The sequence below is a fragment of the Anastrepha ludens genome, chromosome 5, assembly GCF_028408465.1.
Source record: "Anastrepha ludens isolate Willacy chromosome 5, idAnaLude1.1, whole genome shotgun sequence".
NCBI classification, from domain to species: Eukaryota; Metazoa; Arthropoda; class Insecta; order Diptera; family Tephritidae; genus Anastrepha; species Anastrepha ludens.
In genome coordinates this window covers 78,554,657-78,574,860 of record NC_071501.1, presented here as the reverse complement: position 1 = coordinate 78,574,860, position 20,204 = coordinate 78,554,657, and the positions used below count along the sequence as shown (strand labels likewise).

The following is a 20,204-nucleotide window of genomic DNA, read 5'->3' as shown; positions in this document are numbered from 1 at the left end:
TTATAAGGCTGCTTACATCTACACCAGTCTGCTTTTCGAGATTTTTAAAAAGCATTTTGCCAAGGGTTAACATCCTCGTCTTTCATAGGGTAGGGCATTCACACATTAATTGGAAGATAGTTTACTTTTTCTCCGGTTGATTACAACTAAGGCGGTGCATATTGCAAGCGGTGCCCAATTTCGCTGCTTGCTCTCCTATGGACCAAAAGCCAGTTATCACTGCTGTGAGTCTACAAGCATTCCTTCGTTTCATATTGGTCAATGTTGACGTTTGTTTGAGGTTGTAGTTGGACCATTACGTCCAGCTAATTTTGCATGTCGTCTGGTCTTTCCATCTATAGTCGCCGAATCGGAGGTATTTTAAGGAAATTGCATTCTTGACTACACCCCGATTCTGCAAGAACGTTATTCATTACAGATCCCCTTCTTGCCTGTTCATTTCCCTTTTTTTATCTTCAATGTTCCACTGTCCCGGGACCCAGATTAAGGTATGTATTTTTATGATTTTCAGTCAATATGCTAAGGCTTTTCCTCCTTTGTTCCATCAGTTTAGAGGTGGTTACAGCCGAATCCATTGCTGAGATTGCACCTGGCACCTATCCGAATGAATTGCAATATTGCACTTAAAAGAGAAGTCTGCGATAAGTAACCTACAAGCTTCCTCAATTGCCAATACTTCCGCTTGAAAAACACTGAAGGCATTAGAAAGACGTAAAACCTATATGCCTGCTATATATTATACCTGTCGAAGTTGTTTAGTGAGAATTCTTTAATCCATTCCTTCTGAGATGGAAAGAGAGTAGCAGAGAATGTCGCCGTTGTGGAGATGTAGTCAGTCATCTCAGAGGTGTACCGAGCTTTTCGCAATATGGTAATACACTGGCATGATCATACGTTTTTTCTTTCCAGCGACCGCTTTATTTAACAGAATTGCACCCATGACTGCCATCCTCTCGATATGCAGACTTATCGGAATCACATTTGTCAGTGTATTAAAAGCCTCCCTAGGACATGCTCTGATTGCATCGACCATTATTGCACAGGCTTGTTTTTGTATTCTACCAAGTAATTTGTAAATTATTCCAAGAGCCTTGCACCAAACTAGCGATTCATATGTTAAAATTGGGCGTATAACCGCCTTATACAAACACAAAGTTTACTCACGTTGAAGACTCCATCTTCTTCCAAGCATACGTTTACAGGCATACAGAGCAGGCTCTCCACGCGGCATCACAATATGTTATGGGCCTGGGTGTGCCCAACAGTGGACAACCGCTTTAACCTAACCTAACCTATCGAAATATATATATTTTTTTAATAGACATCTACACCATCTTTGCGTGTTTGGCCAGGCTCCTCCTCCTATTTGTTATGTGTATGTTGATGTTGTGCTACAAATGAAGATACCTACAATTTTAAGTCGAATCCGCGCGGCAGATGGCGCTTCTTTATGAGGAGTTTTTCGTGGCACAAATATTTTTTTATCATTTGGTGTTTCATACCAGTAGAATCGAACCTGTGCACTAGCGCTAGGTAGAATGGTTGAGGTATCAGACTGTCACTATCCAGGTAGTGCCGCTAATCCACCGCTTTGGTACTATTATGAGAACTCCAACGGGCAGATATCCAACCAGAACTTTTGGTGTAATGATGGGACTTGCGTTGGAACATGGCCCTAGTCTGCCAAAGAAAGGACCCCCACTTAGTGACCTTTAGTCTAGCTGCCAAGCGCGGCTATTCACACAGAAAATACCCAACAGTGTCCTTCTGTGAGAGGTCCCCACAGCTTCTGCAATGATGATTAAATAGTAAACTTAGATTTTCTGCATGTGTGCGTCCAATGAACGGTAAACATGGCTACGAGTTTGGAAATTGAATGGAATGGAGTCCTCAGACCTTTCTGCGTCCAAAGGGTTTTGAACGTTCTGGAGCCAAATGGTTTTTAAAATAGTATACAAAGCAATAAAGCTTCATCACTCTGAAGCTCCGGAGCTCTAGCGCCCAAGCGAAATAATATTCACAAAATTTCATCTTCTCAAGTCAACCATTATTATGAAAAATTTTGCACTTAAAAACGCCTTGTCACACAAATACAAAGTGTTAATCGGATCTTTAGTTCCATTGACAAGACCTCGTTGTCTAGCTGTCTTGCTGAAAAATCAATAGAACTCAGAAATAATGTTATGTTTTGCAAAGCCAATAGTTTAGTAAACAAAGAATCTTTGACTTTGCCTCTTCATTTCGCGAAAATCTAATATACTAAAGTTCCGCGCAATATGTATATAAAATAATATTTTCGCAGAAAAGTAAAAAAAACAAAAGAAAGCGAAATAAAATGGCGGCATGTTGATGATGAAAGCGCTGGGTGAATAGATTCGATGGATATACAACTATTTGTATATCCAAATTTCTTGCAATTGCCATTGCGTAACGCTACGTCAGCTCTCCAGCAACCGATAGCCCCTTGGCAGTGCAGTCGCATGCCATGGCTGTTGTTTGACATTTTGGCTGCGCAATGCAATTCTATCATCAGCGCCAAGCTAAGCCAAACCAAGCCAAGCAAACTTTGTCGTCGTTGCACTTTAGGGTTTATTTATCTGAGTTCGTTCCGAGTTTGTGATGCTTCAGTTTAGTTGTTGTACGTATAGAGCGTTTTTGTTGTTGCTGCTGCTATTTCGTTGTGCATTGTTGAAGTTAGTTTGTTTTATACGAAAATTCTACAGCGAACAACTCAAGTGCATTCAACTATTCCCTACGAGCAATTCCACTTTTGCTGTTATTCAGTTATTTCATTCAATGTTTTTTTCTTACTTTGTTTTTGCTTACTTTTTTTTTGTTCTTTTATTTTTGTTCTTGTTGTTTTGAGTTGTTCAATTGTGACATTGCATTGTCATTGCAATGCGATTTCTTTTCGGTTGTGGTTTTAAGTTCGCCTTTTGGTGGTTCTTACCCTTGTGTTTGTTGTTTTTTGTTCTTTTTCTTTTGTTGATATTATTTCTTCTATTTATTTAGCTCTTTGTTGTTCATTGCCATTGCTATTATTTTATTGTTGTTGCTCATAGTTATTTGTGCCTTAAATAACTTTCGTTTTTTTCTTACAAAGTCCTTGGTGGGTTGCTTGCCTCAGCATAAAACACTTGAGTGGGCTTTTGTTTTGTTGTCATTGTTCTTTTCTTTTTCTATTCTATTTGCCCTCTACTGATTTTATTCCAAGGTTTCTTAAGTACTTATTGCACTCGTGTCATTCCATATTGAGGTCACTGCACACAGCTTAAACAATTTAGTTTTTGTTGCTTTTACTAAACTATTGTTGCTTTAAATAGATTTTTCTACTCATTTATCTTCGCTTTAAAAGCATTTGGCTAAAACGATAGAAGAAAAGAGTTATTCATTTTTGAGCTGCCACAAAAGAGTTCTAGTATGTTTTTAGGTACGAGGAAATTGCAATTTTTGGTAGCTCGTAGGTATATCAACGATGACTGGAGGCTTCTATGATATTAAATATGAAATAAAAATGCAACCTATTATTTTCTTTTAACTCATTATCTAGTGGTTAAAAAGTTTCTCATAAAATGAGTCTGTCATTAGATGGTTCCATTTATCTGTCGCGCAGCCAGGAATTAGAAAACAGGTCGAAAATCTCTGTTTGCAACCTCTTGAAATATTAATTTTTTGAGAAAAAGGTTTCACTAATTATCTGCCCCTTAAAATGGCAAAGACATTTTTTTTACTTTTTGATTTTTTGTTTTCCCAGCCCGGCTTGCATAAAAATGCTCTTTGTGATGTGTGGCTAGGGCGAAGTCAAACAAGGTGAAGCCACTGAAGCAGCAACACATTTATATGTATTTTGTTTTTGCAATCTGTTAGTATGTGTGCCAAAATTTCAATCAAAATGTAAACAAACACACGAGACAACAGCAAAGAAATACCTTGCTTTGAAGTTCGAAACAACAAATCCCAGGAAAAAAATAAACAAATCATTGGCTTTATAACAACAGGTTTGAAGGGCCTCCACCATGCACATAAAGCGTTTTTCAGTAAGAGCGCTTTAACTTTTTTTTTGAATAAAACACAAACGGTTTGACTTTTTTAACTAATTTTTTTTTATTATCGAGTTTGAACATATACATTTAAGTATGAAATTCGATTTCTTTTGCATGACCACCGCGTGCACGTTTTACGAAGTCCAATCGTTGAACCCAATTTTCGACCACTCTTTTGCATAAATCGGCCGAAATTCCAGCAATTTCGCGTTCAATATTGGCTCTGAGCTCACAAATCGTCGCCGGCTTGTTACTGTAGACCAATGACTTCACATAACCCCAAAGAAAATAGTCTAGAGGCGTCAAATCACACGAGCGCGGCGGCCATTCGACCGGTCCATTTCTGGAAATAATGCGCTCATCGAACTTAATCTTCAACAAATCAATTGTAGCGTGTGCTGTGTGACTTGTGGCCCCATCCTGTTGAAACCACATGTCGTCTAAGTCCATACCATTCAATTGCGGCCAAAAATAATCGTTTATCATGTCGCGGTATCGATTTCCATTCACAGTAACGTGGCGATCGTTCTCGTCAACGAAAAAATATGGGCCAATTACGCCGCCGGCATGTAAACCGCACCAAACAGTGATTTTTTCGGGATGCAACGGTGCCTCATGAATCACGTGTGGATTGCTTTCTGCCCAGTGATGCATAGTTTGCTTGTTGACAAAGCCATTGAGCCAAAAGTGAGCTTCATCACTGAAGATGAGTTTTCGACTTTAAACTTTCTTAACAGAACACGCATTTTTATAATAAAATTCAATGATTTGCAATCGTTGCTCAAGTGTGTAGCGTTCCATTATAAAATGTATATTAATGAAGTTTACAAATGACAAGCGAAAAATAAGAAATACTGCGTCGTTCGCCCTCCCTATCAGAAAAAAGTTGAAGCGCACCTATTGAAAAACGCCTTAGTTAAGGGGCGTGGCCTACATAAGACCGTTAACCGGCTCTCAGAGATTTCGAAGTAATCAGCTCATTAGCTGATGTAAACCTTTGGTTTGGTTTGCTTAGGAAAGAAATCAACAGAGTCTCCACTAATATTACTTCGTTGCATTCTAAACAACGACTGATTGGACGAATGTGAAAATACGTGTGAATTGAGAGAGTAGAACTCTGCTGCCGTGTTTCCGATGACGGGCCAGCCGAAGATATTCATAAAATGTTGCTTCGGCTGCCAAACCTATTAATCTCTCATCCTCGTGTATGGGCTCCCCATGCGTGTGATATTTTTCTTTTATGTTCTCCCGCTCATAATTTCTCTCTCTGATTAATGTAAATTTACAACACTAAACCTAGCAACTGTAAATTATTTGATTACACCGCGCTGTGACGGAAAAGTGCTTTCAAGATCAAAATTCATACATGAAATGTGTCCTCCTTTAAAAAAGTTAGACTTTATTTTAGAGGTAAAGTACTAAGCTATAATTTTTTCACAATTAAAAAAATTATCGAAATTAAAAAAGAAAAAAAATAATTAAAAAAACTTTTCTTTCTACATTTTTTTTTAACCCGGCATTACCGGGTAAAAAATACCACAGAGGTAATAAAACCACTTCTAACTCTTTTTCTACAAAATATCGTGAAGGCCTATCGGGGCGGTGTGCAGAAATTCCTGAAACAGCGATTCAAGAATTTTTGAAATGGTCTTCAACTTTTTCTCAAAATTAGGTTTTTCAAAGACTTGAGTTTAATAAGAAGTAGAATAAAAAAAAACAAAAAAAAAAATCTAATATTAGGTGTGCAACTAAGTTCTCGTTTTTTTCTTTTTTGATGAAAATACAAATTTTTTCTAAAAAAATGGTTAGAAGTGAATCATTGAAAGTATTGCCCATCGCTGGCTACTACTTCTTCCCATCTTCCTGGTAAATCTTGTATACCCTCGCGGTAAAACTGTTCATCTTTTGAGGCTATCCATGGATTAAACCATTTTCTGATGTTTTCATATGAATGGAACTGCTGGCCAGCTAAACCATGTGCCATCGATCGGAATAGGTGATAATCGGACGGCGCAATATCTGGGTGTGGTAGGATTTTCCATTTCAATGTTTCCAGGTAGGTTTAAACGGGTTTGTCAACGAGAGGCCCAGCGCTGTCATGCCGTAGAGTCACTTTTTCATGCCTCTCCGCGTATTGCGGCCGCCTCTCGCACAGAGCTCGGGTCAGTCGCATCAATTGAAGTCGATACCGATCCCCAGTGCTGATTTCGTTTGGTTTTAACAGTTCATAATAAATAACACCAACTAGGTTCCACCAAATACATAGCATAAACTTCGCAGCGTGAATATTCCGCGACGACGTTGAAGAAAGACCGGGCAGTCCCCACGACTTTATTTTCTTGTGATTGCTACAACGAATCCATTTCTCATCACCCGTCACGATGCGATGAAGAAAGCCCTTCATTTTTTGCCGCTACATTTCTTTCTACATTTTTTTTTAACCCGGCATTACCGGGTAAAAAATACCACAGAGGTAATAAAACCACTTCTAACTCTTTTTCTACAAAATATCGTGACCGGTCGCTTCAAGTACCTTTCTGCATAGAAACAAAAGACGCGCCCCCTACGTAAAATAAATATTTAATTAATTATATATGTACCTATATACCTATTGTATTATGTGGTAATTTTTACCCGGTTGCGACCGCATTTGTTTGTATTTGCCTAGCGACAAACCGGGGTTAATAAAAAAGTGCAGGAAAATTCCTGTTGTAAATATTTATTTTGTATTCCTTCGGAACAACAATTATTTGGACGAAAACATATTTCCGCGAATTCAAATCTTTGAAGCCTTCTATCTCGGCAGCCACTCAATATTTCAACCAATTCATGCTAGTTACTGTTTAGTAAAGCAGCTCTACCAAATTGCATCAAAATCGAAGCTACGAACTACCAAATTTTTTGGCATTGACCTGTTTTGCGGCATATAATCTATCAGTCCATTATTCTCAGCTTTCCAGAGATGGTTGACTTTGCAGAGCGAGTCTCGTATTTGATACAATATTGATCTGCTTGAAGTATAGCTATCTTTTATGTTACTAATGTAATAACTAGTGTAATAATTACCATGATAAAAAGAGTTCAGAAGGAGTGATCAACATAAGACTGCTAAGCGAATTTGAAGGAATTAGCAGATCTGCTGACGTCACTCTACACGGCTCGTATACGAAAAAAAAAGAAATTGCGGTGGTGTTATAAGAAAAAATGAACGCAACCCCACTGTTCGATGCGTCTAACTGCTTGGCCTAGCGTAAGAATGCGTGTGAAAAGAAGGTACAGAATTTTTCTGCCGATGACGTGAGAGGCAAAGTTACTCTCACAAGTGTCCATTAAGAACGCTTAAGCTACCATCCTTGATTAACTAGCTATCTATAAAACCTTTTTAACGACTCTAGATCTCTTTGCTATTAGCAGTGTGAGTGGTCAAAGCGAAACAGAAGAAGGATGTTGGAGTTCGAAAGACTGAGTAGGAATTTTTAAATATCGAAAATGTGTGTACACAATTTTACAGTAAATTACGTAAAAATAGAAGCAATAGAAAAAATGATTGGATTGAGGATGTCTAAACTTAGCATGTGTAAATTAAAAGAAGTGAAGGGAATCGCAAGCCAAACGGCTGGGTTCCATTTATTGCAGTGATTCCCAAACGAGAGTAATGAGAATAAAACGCCAGACACGGAGCCACTACTAGAACTTAGCGATTCGATAGTTCCTTCCTATAGTTTCATTATTTAGGCCAGGAATACGAAGTAAAAGTAAATACTACTCGATTACACTCACATTAAAGTGAAGATATACAGGCAGAGTTTTCTCGCTCTTATTGGACATTCAAATAGCTATGCTATTCGATGCCATAAAACTGTCTATTTATTATTTCTTTTTAAGAGGAAGTGAATTTTAAATGAAAAACGAAACACAATATGACTTATTTAATGCGGGAAATAATTTTTATTTTGAAATTCAGTGTATACTCTATTGTACTTGTATTTGGATATGATTTCGAACATTTACCACCTCCAACTTTCCTAACGAACTGCAATCTATCGGTAAAATTTTGAGGGCCATTTTCGAGAAAATCTGGTCATATTTCTACTACAACCCAGTCAATGTTGGCTTTCTGCTCAACACTTGTAGCTGGCTTGCTAGCGTACACAGGGATGACAAGTTTTTCGATTTTTATGATGACGGGATTTTCGGGATCTCGTTACTAAAATCGCGGGATTCCGGAATCAGTACGGTGACTTACATATTTTTATTTTCGACCAACTAAATTAAAAAAAAAACGTTCAAAAGTTTGATATAAAAATTAAGTCAATGCAGGTTTTTTACTATAAAATGCGTTTCTTCTAGCTAAATTTCATTTGCTTCATAATCCCAAGATGCTTAAAAATACTAAGATTTAAAAAGCCCCTAGCTTACTTCCATGTATCGAAAAATATTCAAATATGCAAATCCCAAAAATTCCGGGATTGCTGATAATTAGTTTCGGGATTTTAGGATATTTTGGTATTAACGTCCTTAGCGTACATCAATAGGTATCTCATAAGAATATAAAAAGATACAAATCCCGAAAATCCCGACATTTTTGATAGTTAATCCCGGTGTTTTTGTGGACTTAAATAATAACGGTATGTCTGGATTGACCTCCCTAGCGTACATTAAAGACTTAACATATCCCACTTAACATATCCCACAAAAAATAATCGAGTGGTGTGAAGTTATATGATTTAGCCGGCCAGTTAGAAGGACCAAATCGAGAGGTAATGCTTTCATTAAATTTCGTTTTTAACAAATCAATAATTTTCACTAACGAAGCCATTCAGTCAAAAATGAGCTTTCTCACTGAACATAATTTTTTGCCAAAAAAGCAACTGTCTCTAAATTTTCCGCAACAAAATGAAAAAAAACCTATGGCGATTGAGATGATGGGTGTGTTCGCCGCACTCAATAATTGCAGCAGTATTGCAACTCTATTACTTTTTGATGGCCTGTTGCTGACACTCAGCTGATTAGCTGCCACAATATTGCAGGTGTTCTTTCACGTCGAACGTTTTTACGAAAACTTAGACCAAGAACTTCGTTTCAGTTGAACCTAATTTTTATATAAATCCAATAAATAGACCATATTAAACTTTCAGGCAGTATTTATTATATAAAAACTAATATTTCCTCTTTCTTTCCATTTTTGCTAAGTATCTAGTAAAAGTTTTTATGCGGTGCTCGATTAGCTGATGCTGCCCATCAGATTGTCAACATTTTACTGACAGAATGCGTGGTGTTGTTATTGTTGCAGCTCTTATGAGACAGAACGTGATGCTATCTCATAAAAAGTAGCACTACTCCAATTATTACAGTTAGAACCCAACCGATCTTGAAGTTATTATCCAAAGTCTTTTGTCACAATGTTGCCAAAAATTATAGTTTAAATTTTCAATTTTATCTCTACCTGAATTTTTTTAATTTGTTGAAGAATTGGAAAGATGATGAGAAACAATTTTACAAAGAATACTCTATCTATTCCTGCTCGCGAATATTATGGAAATATTCGACACGAGTAAAATTATTTTACTCTATTGCCATTTAGTGTAAGAATATTTGGAACTTTACTTAGTTTAGCAGCTGCTCTCTAGTTTCTTTTCTTTACTAAAATTCACAAACGAATTATTCACACTGAAAAAAAAAAACAAAAAAAAAAAAAGTTCGAATTTCATTGCTCTTTAAAACCTTTCGTTCTCAGCAAAGGGAATGTCGCTCACGAGTTTTAATGCAGGAACGCCCGTTGGATTGTAGCTGCTCTGTTTTGAACTTTCTCCGCGGAGAATACTCGCAAAGCTGCTAGAGAAAAAAATTAAAGAGTTTACAGCAAAATAAAAATATTGCCTAAAAACATTTCACCTTAAATAGAAATATATTTTTTACTAATATAAATCTCAGCCTATAGTTTTATACAACTTTTTTGTTCTCCCTCACAATTCAGTGTGGACTAAATACATTTGAGCCGCTAAAAAAAACAATATTCCGCCACTATTCCTGACCACAGCGCCGGAATACTTATTTCGCTCTCAAACGTGTATGAATCAAAAATTGAATTATTCCATGAAATCAGAATCTTAACGGCGCACTACAAACCGGCAGTACAGTGGTTGCAGTCTGCAGTGGTCGCTAGGCTTGTCAGCCATGAAAACAATAGTCCTAAAAAATGCAAATATCAAAAGCCAAAAGCAAAGCGCTTAGAGCCTAACAACAAAAACAAAAAAAAAATCATAAAACGAAAATCACAACTGGCAGCCGAGTGACTTTTATTGAACTGGTAATCCATTGCGAGTGTTCCCGTTACATCCTTCAGTGTTGTTTTGAGTGTGCCGCAGTTTTTATGTCGTGCACGATTTGTGATTTTCCCTGTTGTTGTATTTCGATTTGTACTTCAGCTGACGTTTTTTGTTATTGTATTCGTTACACAACCACTTCATGTTTGCTGTGGCCAAACACCGTTATTTTTTTATATCTCTGCTTTTATGCGCCGACTATTTTTTGCTTTCTTTCTGTTTTTTGTCGCTTGCCATTCCATATTTGAATTTTATGGTGTTTTTTTAACGATTTTCTATTTGTGTTTTTGTATTTTTATAGATATCAGCTTCAGTTTATCGATGACGGAAGTGCGTATACCGAAGCATATCATGCGGCATGAGGATGCTGTGCTGGGTTGCAAATACGATTTGGATGGCGAATCACTATACTCAGTTAAGTGGTATAAAGACGGTTTTGAATTTTATCGCTACGTACCGCGGGATATGCCACCTGGACAGGTGTTTCCACTACCGGGTGTTGATGTTGATGTAAGTATGCGACTGTGTTTTTATTGAATTTTTCTTTTGCTGCACTTGACCACTAAAAAAATCGCTGAAGGGCTAGAAATTTTGCATGCTAAGATTTTTTAGTAAAGAGGCATGCAAGGTACCAGTTGTCTAAGAAAGTTCGTGCGGTATCCGAAACTTCCGATAATCTTCGTGCTTTATTAGGGGTAAAAGTCATGTTTTAAAAAAAAGTTTTCAGCGACACAGATTCTTCGGGCAATTTCCATTTAAAAAAGTAGTATTTAAATAACATTTTTCCAAATTTTCATTGCAAAATATTGAAAATTGAGTGAGTGTGAGGAATTTCAGAAAGCGCCGCCAAAAAAGTTAGAATTCAAAAGAAAGGACTGCATGTATTGGTATTACCGGAGCATAAAGAACTTTCCCCAGTGCTGTCATGAATGTCGCTTTGCACTTACGACGTTTACGTTATTTCCATCGCTGCTGAAAGTGTAATCAGGTTAAATGAGGTTGGCCTCTGGAGGCAATCTCTCAAGGGACTAGGTAGCATTTTTGGGCGGCTAATACCGCATTTCTCTGAACTTAGCACATATCCTTCTATTCGCAAACTGGAGTTTGAGGAGTTTGTACTTGCCAGTGCAATCTTTCCAAGTAGGCAGGATTGGAACGAGGGGAAAATCTGCACCGACGCTGGTACCTTGGTTGTTGTTGTTGTTGTTTTAACAGTAATGGTAGCCCTGTCAGTGTAGGGCATATCACGCGTCGTCTTCGTCTAGCTCATCTAGGGGTAGGCCCAGGAAACATACTGTTTCGACAGGTTGGGTTCAGAGGGAGAGGGTTGTTAGATGAGTCCGTTTTAGGGGGCATGTTAAGAGGTGGTGAGGGTCGTGCGGAGCACCTTCTCATGCCGCCCCAGTATACTAGCCTTGTCTAGTGAACTCCATATCACCCCACCCCTTACGTCACAGGAGCAAATCCTCGCAGCAATCCTGCTCCAAATGCTTCTCCTCAGGGCTGAAATCGAATCCAACCCTGGGCCAGAGGTATTCTATTGGTGCGTCTGCCATAAACGGCTTCACCCGAACTTCACCTCGGTTAGGTGTAACAAGTGCAACGGGTGGAGCCACCTTAAGACCTGTTCAGGCCTTAAGACACACAGGGAGTGGTCCACACGGTATGTGGCCACGTGTTGCTCCCGCCAGCAGGCGTCTGATGCCTCCACGGCTACTACTCCCCCTGATAGGCTGGCACTACCAACCGTCAAAACAACCCACACCTGGTACCTTGGTCTTCACTGACGGCTCCGACATGGAATCGACAGTCGGTGGGATTTTCTCTAAATCAGGAAATTTTTCTACATCGTTAAAATTGCAGAATACTGCTAATGCTTTTCAGGCATCAGTCTTTGTAATCCTGCGGGTATGTAAAATGCTTAGGGAACATGGAAGCGATAGAGATAGTAACATTTTTTTCCAATAGTTAAGCCGCGATAAAGGCTCTGACTACGCCATTTTGTAGATCTAATCTCCTGTAAGCAGGAGATCAAATATTTTGGGTGTGCTGATACCATTTCTCTGCACAGGAACACAATGATTATGAACTTCTTAGAAAGGGGACTGAATTGGTCTTTGAAGGACTCCCACCAGCTCCTCAGCATCCCTCGGACTTCCACCCGCTCCTCAGCATCAGACTCGGACAGAAATTGCACAACTTATTTCTCCGGAAAACGCATAAAAGACAGAGCATTTGTCAAACTACATATTTCTCCAGGTATCTGGGAGCACCTTTTTAGATTTTTAGAATTTTCGTAACAATTGAAAGCCAACACACCGACTTTCACCTTTCAATTTCAGTAACCGATTTCCAAAATCAAGCATTTATTACATACACGAACTTAAAGAACAACAAACTGCTGAAAAGCGCTTTAAAGTCGAGCGGTACGGAAATCCAACATGGAGTAGCAGACGCCCAAATACTCTTTACTTCAGCAATTTTGCTCCGATCGACTTGACAAAATATTCTTGAGATGTCAAGTATTTATTAAAAACAAAAGGGAAAATGCAAAAAAAGTTGAATTTTCTCTAAACTAGAATTAAATTAACCTCTTTGTGAAGTAGCTAAAATATTGTACAAAAATATGTTTCAAATAAATTTGTATATTGTTTTTTCTTAGGGATGTTGAATTTTTTTTTTTTTTAATTTTGTGCACTTGCTACATGGCTAAAATGCTTATGCTTAGGTTGATCAGATCAGCCGCTGTTTAATAAAGAGTCCACTCCTTAGTCGAAGAGGACGATTGTGATGTACTGGAGAAGATGCTCCAGGTATATCAGGTTTCAGGCAGGTTTCTCTGTAAATCTCTGGCTGCACAAATATTCTCACTTCTGTCTGATTAGGCAAAAGTATTTGCTATGACTTAAAACTGTTCCCATTTGAGGTCTACTCATGCACAACATTTACAAAACAAGCTGACAATAATATTCTAAGTTCTTCAAGGTCTCATTTTGACACCACCATAATTTGAAACCAATTCAAGAATTGCTAAATATTACAAAGGTCTTTTGAATAGCTTCGAATACCAACTCTTAGTATTATTCATTTCATTCTGATGAGTTAGGCAAAGTAATCCCAAACAAGAATTGCATCAAAGCGTCAGGACGGGCATGATGAGAGTCTTGTAGAGTGTTAGTTTTGTTCGTCGAGAGAGGACTTTACTGCTCAGTTGCCTACTTAGTCCAAAGTAGCACTTGTTGGCAAGAGAGATTCTACGTTGGATTTCAAGGCTGACATTGTTATCGGTGTTAATGCTGGTTCCTAAATACACGAAGTCTTTTACAACCTCGAAATTATAACTGTCCACAGTGACGTGGGTGCGCCGACTGTTTGTTTGAAGACAGGAGGTACTTCGTTTTGTCCTCGTTCACCACCAAACCCATTCGCTTTGCCTCTTTATCCAGTTTGGAGAAGGCAGAACTAACAGCGCGGTTGTTAAGGCCGATAATGTCAATATCATCGGCATACGCCAACAATTGTACGCTCTTATAAAATATTGTGCCTGAGCGATTCAGTTCTGCGGCTCGTACGATACTCTCCAACATCAGGTTAAAGAAGTCACACGACAGCGAGTCACCCTGTCTGAAACCTCGGTTGGTATCAAACGGCTCGGAGAGGTCCTTCCCAATTCTGACGGCGCTGTTGGTGTTGAGCAACGTCATCTTACATAGCCGAATTAGTTTAGCGGGGATACCAAATTCAGACAACGCGGCATACAGGTAACTCCTTTCCGTACTGTCGAATGCAGCCTTGAAGTCAACGAAGAGATGGTGTGTGTCGATTCTCCTTTCATGGGTATTTTCCAAGATTTGGCGTATTGTGAATGTTTGGTCGATGGTAGACTTTCCAGGTCTGAAACGAAACTGATAAGGTCCAATCAGTTGGTTGACGGTGGGCTTCAGCCTTTCACACAATACGCTCGCTAGAACCTTGTAGGCGATATTTAGAAGACTAATCCCGCGGTAATTGGCACAAATTGCAGGATCGCCCTTCTTATGGATCGGGCAGAGCACACTTAAATTCCAATCGGCAGGCATGCTTTCATCCGACCATATTTTGCATAGGAGCTAATGCATGCACCTTACCAGCTCCTCGCCGCCATGTTTGAATAGCTCACCCGGCAGTCCGTCGGCGCCCGCCGCATTGTTGTTCTTTAGCCGCGTTATCGCTATTCTCACCTCGTCATGATCGGGTAGCGGAACGACAATTCCGTCGTCAACGATTGGGGTATCGGGATCTTCACTTTCTCGGTGACATGCGCAGCTGTCACTGTTTAATAGGTTCGAGAAGTGTTCCCTCCATAATTTAAGATTGCCCTGTACGTCAGTCACCAGTTCGCCGTCTTTGTTCTTACAGGAAAACGCCCCGGTCTTGAAACCTTCTGTAAGCCGCCGAACTTTCTGGTAGAGTTTTCGGGCGTTGTTCCTATTGGCCAGCATCTGAAGCTCTTCGCACTCACGTATTTCGGCCTCTCGTTTCTTCTTTCGGATAATACGTCTCTCTTCCTTTTTCAGCTCTCTGTAGCGATCCCACATGGCTCGCGTTGCGCCCGATCGCTGCGTGGCTCTATAGGCGGCATCCTTTCTTTCTGCGGCAGCATGACATTCCTCGTCGTACCAATTTTTTTTTCGGGCTCGCCGGAATTCGATTTCTTCTTCGGCGGCGATACGTAGAGAATGGGAAATGTTGCTCCATTGCTCATGCATGCCGGTTTGTTGGGCAGTACTCTCTGAGAGCAGGAGTGAGAGTGCATGCCCTCAAATCATAATCCTTAGTTCATTTGCAGGGGTCTTCATCAGTATAGGGAGGTCTCATCCGAGGCTTTTTTAAACTTTTCATTGGGGGCGATTTTTAAGTGGCGGGTCAAAAACCCAACGCACAACCAGCTATCCTGGAATGTTTCGCCTTCTCACGTTATCTCACTCCCGAACGGATGTTCGGAAGCTACCCAGAGGATACGTGGGCTAATCCTGGCCGTTGTCCAGCTAAATTATATTTTTTAATTATAGAAATAGAAGTATACTACACATCCCAATTGTTTGAAAGTAGGTTTCAGGTTGTATCCACAACTTTTATAAGTATAGTATAGTGCAAAAAGTGAAGACTGCCGTAGTTTATAAACCTCTCTCAAACTTCGAACATAAAGAAACATAAACTTGTTAACATATATAAATCCGGATACATTGGTAAGAGAGCCTATTTTTTAATAGGACTCGACCCCCTCTTTGTTATGGGGCAACACACCACCAAGAAGAAGCTTAAAAGTGAAGAAGTAAGGCTAAGAGTCGTGAATGGCAACAAATTATGGGTTCACGACAGGCAAAGTCTTTATTGGAGGCGGCGTATAATCGAATAAGTTTCAGGCAACTCATAACCCTTTCTGAATACTAACTGAGAATGCTCAGTGGGTATTGCGTAGTCATCTGCACAGGAGTGAGATATGGTCCACAGACTCCTGCCTTTTCTGCGTGCACCTTCTTCCCGAATGTGACGCTATAGCGCGAATAAGGTTGAGACATCTTGGCCGAATATGGCTGGATGCGGCCTTAAGAAAGGCATATACGCTCACGCCCACCCAGCTTTATCTTCAATTTGTTAAGGAAACTGGGTTTGGATGCGGTTCTATGATGATTATAGGGCACATAGGATCATTAGGTCAAAGTACAAATTTAATTTGCATTCCTTCATTCATACATAAAATGTGATGCTACATTGCGAAAAAAGTTAGTAAGGCTTGTCTCTATTATATTTATTATTCAAAGGCATTCAAATGCATGAACAAAAGAATTTCTTGCACATATAAGTATAGAGTTTTATTCTATAAAATCCAACACTTAGAATTTAAATTAGGTTCGTTACACAAAATTAAATGCCTTTGTTAAAAACTACAAGAAAATACAAATTTTGGTACTTTAAATTTAATACATATTTTTGACTTATACTCTGGTGGTCGTAAATTTTCGCGCAATACTGTACGTAAGCATAAGCAAGACTCAGCAAAAAAAAGTTTCGGTCAATGCTATATAAACCTTTGTATTTTCTATTCTATTTCTGTTATTTTCATCAAAAATAGTTAAATACGATTGCTCCAGTTGTGTGACCTCCGCCCCAATGTATGGTATATCGGATTAAGTGGAAAGTCATGTTGATCACTTTCCATTGAAAAGGAAAAAATTACAGCAATTGAAAGAACAACATACAGAAAAATGAAAAGAACTTGCGGCTTCCGCCAACAGACAACATTTTCGTAAAAAGTTGTGGGCAAAGAAGTTTGCAAGTGTTTTTGAGGGTGAACTTCACTGCTTGTGTGTGTGCTTCCTTCTTACTTGTGTGGGAGGGTATAAAGGAAATCAACTTCTCACTACTCGAATAACGCAGATATGTACGTATTTTCAACTTGTGACAGTTTCAAAACTGACAACAACAACACCTTTTATACTAAGCGCAAAACATTTTTTTCTTTATCCTTTGCCTCTGAAAATATACACACACACAGACACACTAAAGCAATATGTGGTTGCGGCTGCGGCGGGCGACAAAGCTGCAACAGTTGATTGCTTAAGAAAATATTTACGCGTGCAAGCGAACGATGTGGTGATTGTGTATAAGAACCATGCAACAAATCGAATTTTCTCTTAGCGAGTAGCGTGGAATCAAAGAGGATGCCGCTTAACGTTCACTGCCCAGCAAATATTTGCCACTGCATTGAAATTAATATGTGGTTACATTCTTTTTTGCTCTGGTTAATATTTGTCATTGGTCACTGAACTTGCTTGAACTGGGATTTTATAAAATTAAAATTATTTTATTGTATGAAAGTCAGCTTTTGCGGTTTCGAAAATATTTCAAAATATTTTTGGTTTTGAATTTTCTATTACTTTTTCCACGAGCTTTTATTTAAGTCAGCAAAATGTGAATAAAAATTAAAAATATCCAAAGAAGTTCAAAGAAATATTCACTTATTAATATTTTCAAACGTTACGAACATTACAGCTTTTTATTTCTACTAAACGACTTCGAACAGAGTTTAACAGTGAAAAAGGGTAGGTCGAGTCAATTTTTCTCCATTCCTCTTTGATTGGTATGCTCATGAAAGCCTTTGGTGTAGCACTAATAACTGCAACAAACAAATGTTTCCTGAAAATACCAGATAGGATGTTGACAAAATTACTTTTCAGGCAGAGAAAGAGTCCGCGACGAACCCTGATAGCACTAATTTCGACGCACAATCCATGGGTACGACAAATGGTCACCAAAACCATCATTGGCCACCTTATTTTGAGGACGAAAATAGCACAGACTTAGATGGCAGATATACCCAGTGGCTGTGATTATCACCCTCCCATTCTCTGCTTCGAAAGGAACTTCCTAATGAAAATCCCTTCTAGACTGGAATTGTTTGAAGAAGATCCAACACCCAACAAACCCGTTAAGATCTACACGGACGGGTCTAAAATGGGCACCGGTGTAGGATCAAGGTTATTTTGCGAAGGGCTTTCCATTAGTGAATCCTTTAAACTACCAGATCACTGTAGGGTTTTTCAATCGGAAATAAACGCTATTCATGAAGCCTTAAAATGGCTAAAGATAAACAGAATATAATCAACGGATATCTGCATTCTATCAGACAGCCAAGCTGCCCTACGAGCCCTGTATGCATTCCAAGCAGCATAAATGAGATGGCCAAGCAATATCGTATAATCTCATACTGGGCTTCAGGCCACAGAGATATACCAGGGAACTGTACGGCAGACCAACTTGGAAGAGAAGGTACCTGTTTGCCAGATATAAGTAATTTTATGGAGATACCTCTCGCAATTTGTAAGCTTCTCATTAAGGACACATTAATTAGGTCTGCAAATCAAAGATGGATTAGCGTTAACACCTGTGAAATTGCTGGGCAAACATGGCCAAGGCTAAATTTACGTCTGAATAGACTTCAAATCAGGACCTTAGTAGGGGCCCTCAGAGGACATTGTCTCATAGGAAATCATGCAAAGAGATTAGGCGTTTACACGCATGATTTCTGTCGTAGCTGCAGAAATGAGGAGGAGTTGGAAACAATTCAACACCTTTTTTGCACATGCCCAGCTCTAGCCAGAAGCAGGAACTGATTTTTAAAATCCTACTTCTTAACGAATATAGATCATATATACATTTTAGGTATCAACAACCTTTTACGCTTTGTCAAAAGCTCAGGATGGTTTAATTATGGAGAGGGAAACGTAGCTCAGCCCCCGCGATTCACAACGGTCCCATTTCGTGGTCTAAGTGGCATCTTTGTCTCTATGTGCGATGCGGCTGCTAAACCTAACCTAACCTTGATGGCAGATTTTTCGGTCTGATGCATTGAAAATCGATGAGCTACACTCCCTTTAACTCGACAAAGTGTTCAGATTCATGAAATAAGCAAAGTTGTCACTGGAACAATGATTTACCACCCCACTTTTGTGCAATTATCCTCTATATCAAAATCACTGAACGATCGTCACACTCGCGGAAAAGCTAGGTTTGCCATTTAATCCTCATTGCAGAAGCTGTGGAGACTTTTCAGAGAAAGATACTATAGAGCATTTTCTCTGTAAATGTAAATCGAGCTTGGCAGCTAGACGACTAAGGTCACTGGGTGCTCCTTTCTTCGACAGCCTGGGTTGGTGCGCCAACCTAAATCCAATCAATCTCCTTCAACAGCTCTGGCTGGCTGTAGATATCTGCCTGTTGGAGGTCTCATAATGGCACTTTAGTGCTACTTGAGGAGTGCCGGACCGGCACTTCAACAATTTCACCTACTTATCCTCTAAATACTCTGTAGCTCTGAAATACAATAAGCAATATTACCTGAGTACTTGGGTTCCTGAACATTGACTTCTGGTCATTCACAATTCCGTTGCAAGCATTTACATTCAACCTACTAACCTCCTTAGCACCACGATTGGTGAGAAGGTGCCGGAGAACTTTGTAGCCTTTCGATTGATTATTACACCTTTTTCGATCAAAATAAGGCACTTTATGGAGCATAAGCTTCAAGAAAAAGTTATTTTGCATATTTTAATACTGTTCCGAAAGCCATTCGTAAATTCATTCACGCTTTATGACTACTTTTATGGCCTTACTTTGTAATTTCTGGTAAGATCCAGTGAACTCTATTACAAATATTCCTGACACTTCTTATTTTCCTCCATTTATACACTGCAAGAAATATTTTTAGAATTTTCTAAAATTATAAAAAAAATGTGCGATCACTAATTAGAGTGTTAAATTGGCATCAACGGAGAAACAAACCCAAGACCCTCTAATGGGCTTAAATACTGACTGAGAGTTTGCAGAATTTTTAGCCCTCCTTCATTTATGTGTCGCTGCATTGCTACTACAACCTGCTATAAAATAAACTCAAGAACACCAATTTTTTTATTCGAAGATAAATCAAACATAATTCATCAGCTGTACGTAATACAGAATATATATTTTGTAAAGAAAGCAGAACTTCATGATTTCCGTAGCTCACACTTTCTCTAAACCCTCAAAGTCACACTTTCAAGAATTCACATTTGGCGTTTTGCTTTGAGAAGGCCATTCAGAAGCCGCATACTTCGTACTTGCAAATTCATCAAGAATTTATTACTATCGGAACATAATGCCCTGTGACCTCTAATGCGATCTATTGGCCTTGATAATAAGCCTATTGATTTCATTTACAAGTTATTGACTTAAGTCTAAAACTTAAGTTCAGCAATTCAATACAATATCTGGTTGAATTTCAATATCTTCTCCGGCCTTTTCTTCCATATCACCA

The 20,204-nt window shown here is 38.9% G+C and overlaps 1 protein-coding gene across 1 annotated transcript in view; it reads left to right on the top strand.

Moving 5' to 3' along the window:
• LOC128863707 (uncharacterized) overlaps positions 1–20,204 on the top strand; it is a 156,289-nt gene that overhangs the window by 85,108 nt on the left and 50,977 nt on the right. The window contains exon 3 of the mRNA XM_054102991.1: positions 10,671–10,879. Coding sequence (XP_053958966.1) covers positions 10,671–10,879 — 209 coding nt within the window. The remainder of the gene's footprint in view (positions 1–10,670; positions 10,880–20,204) is intronic.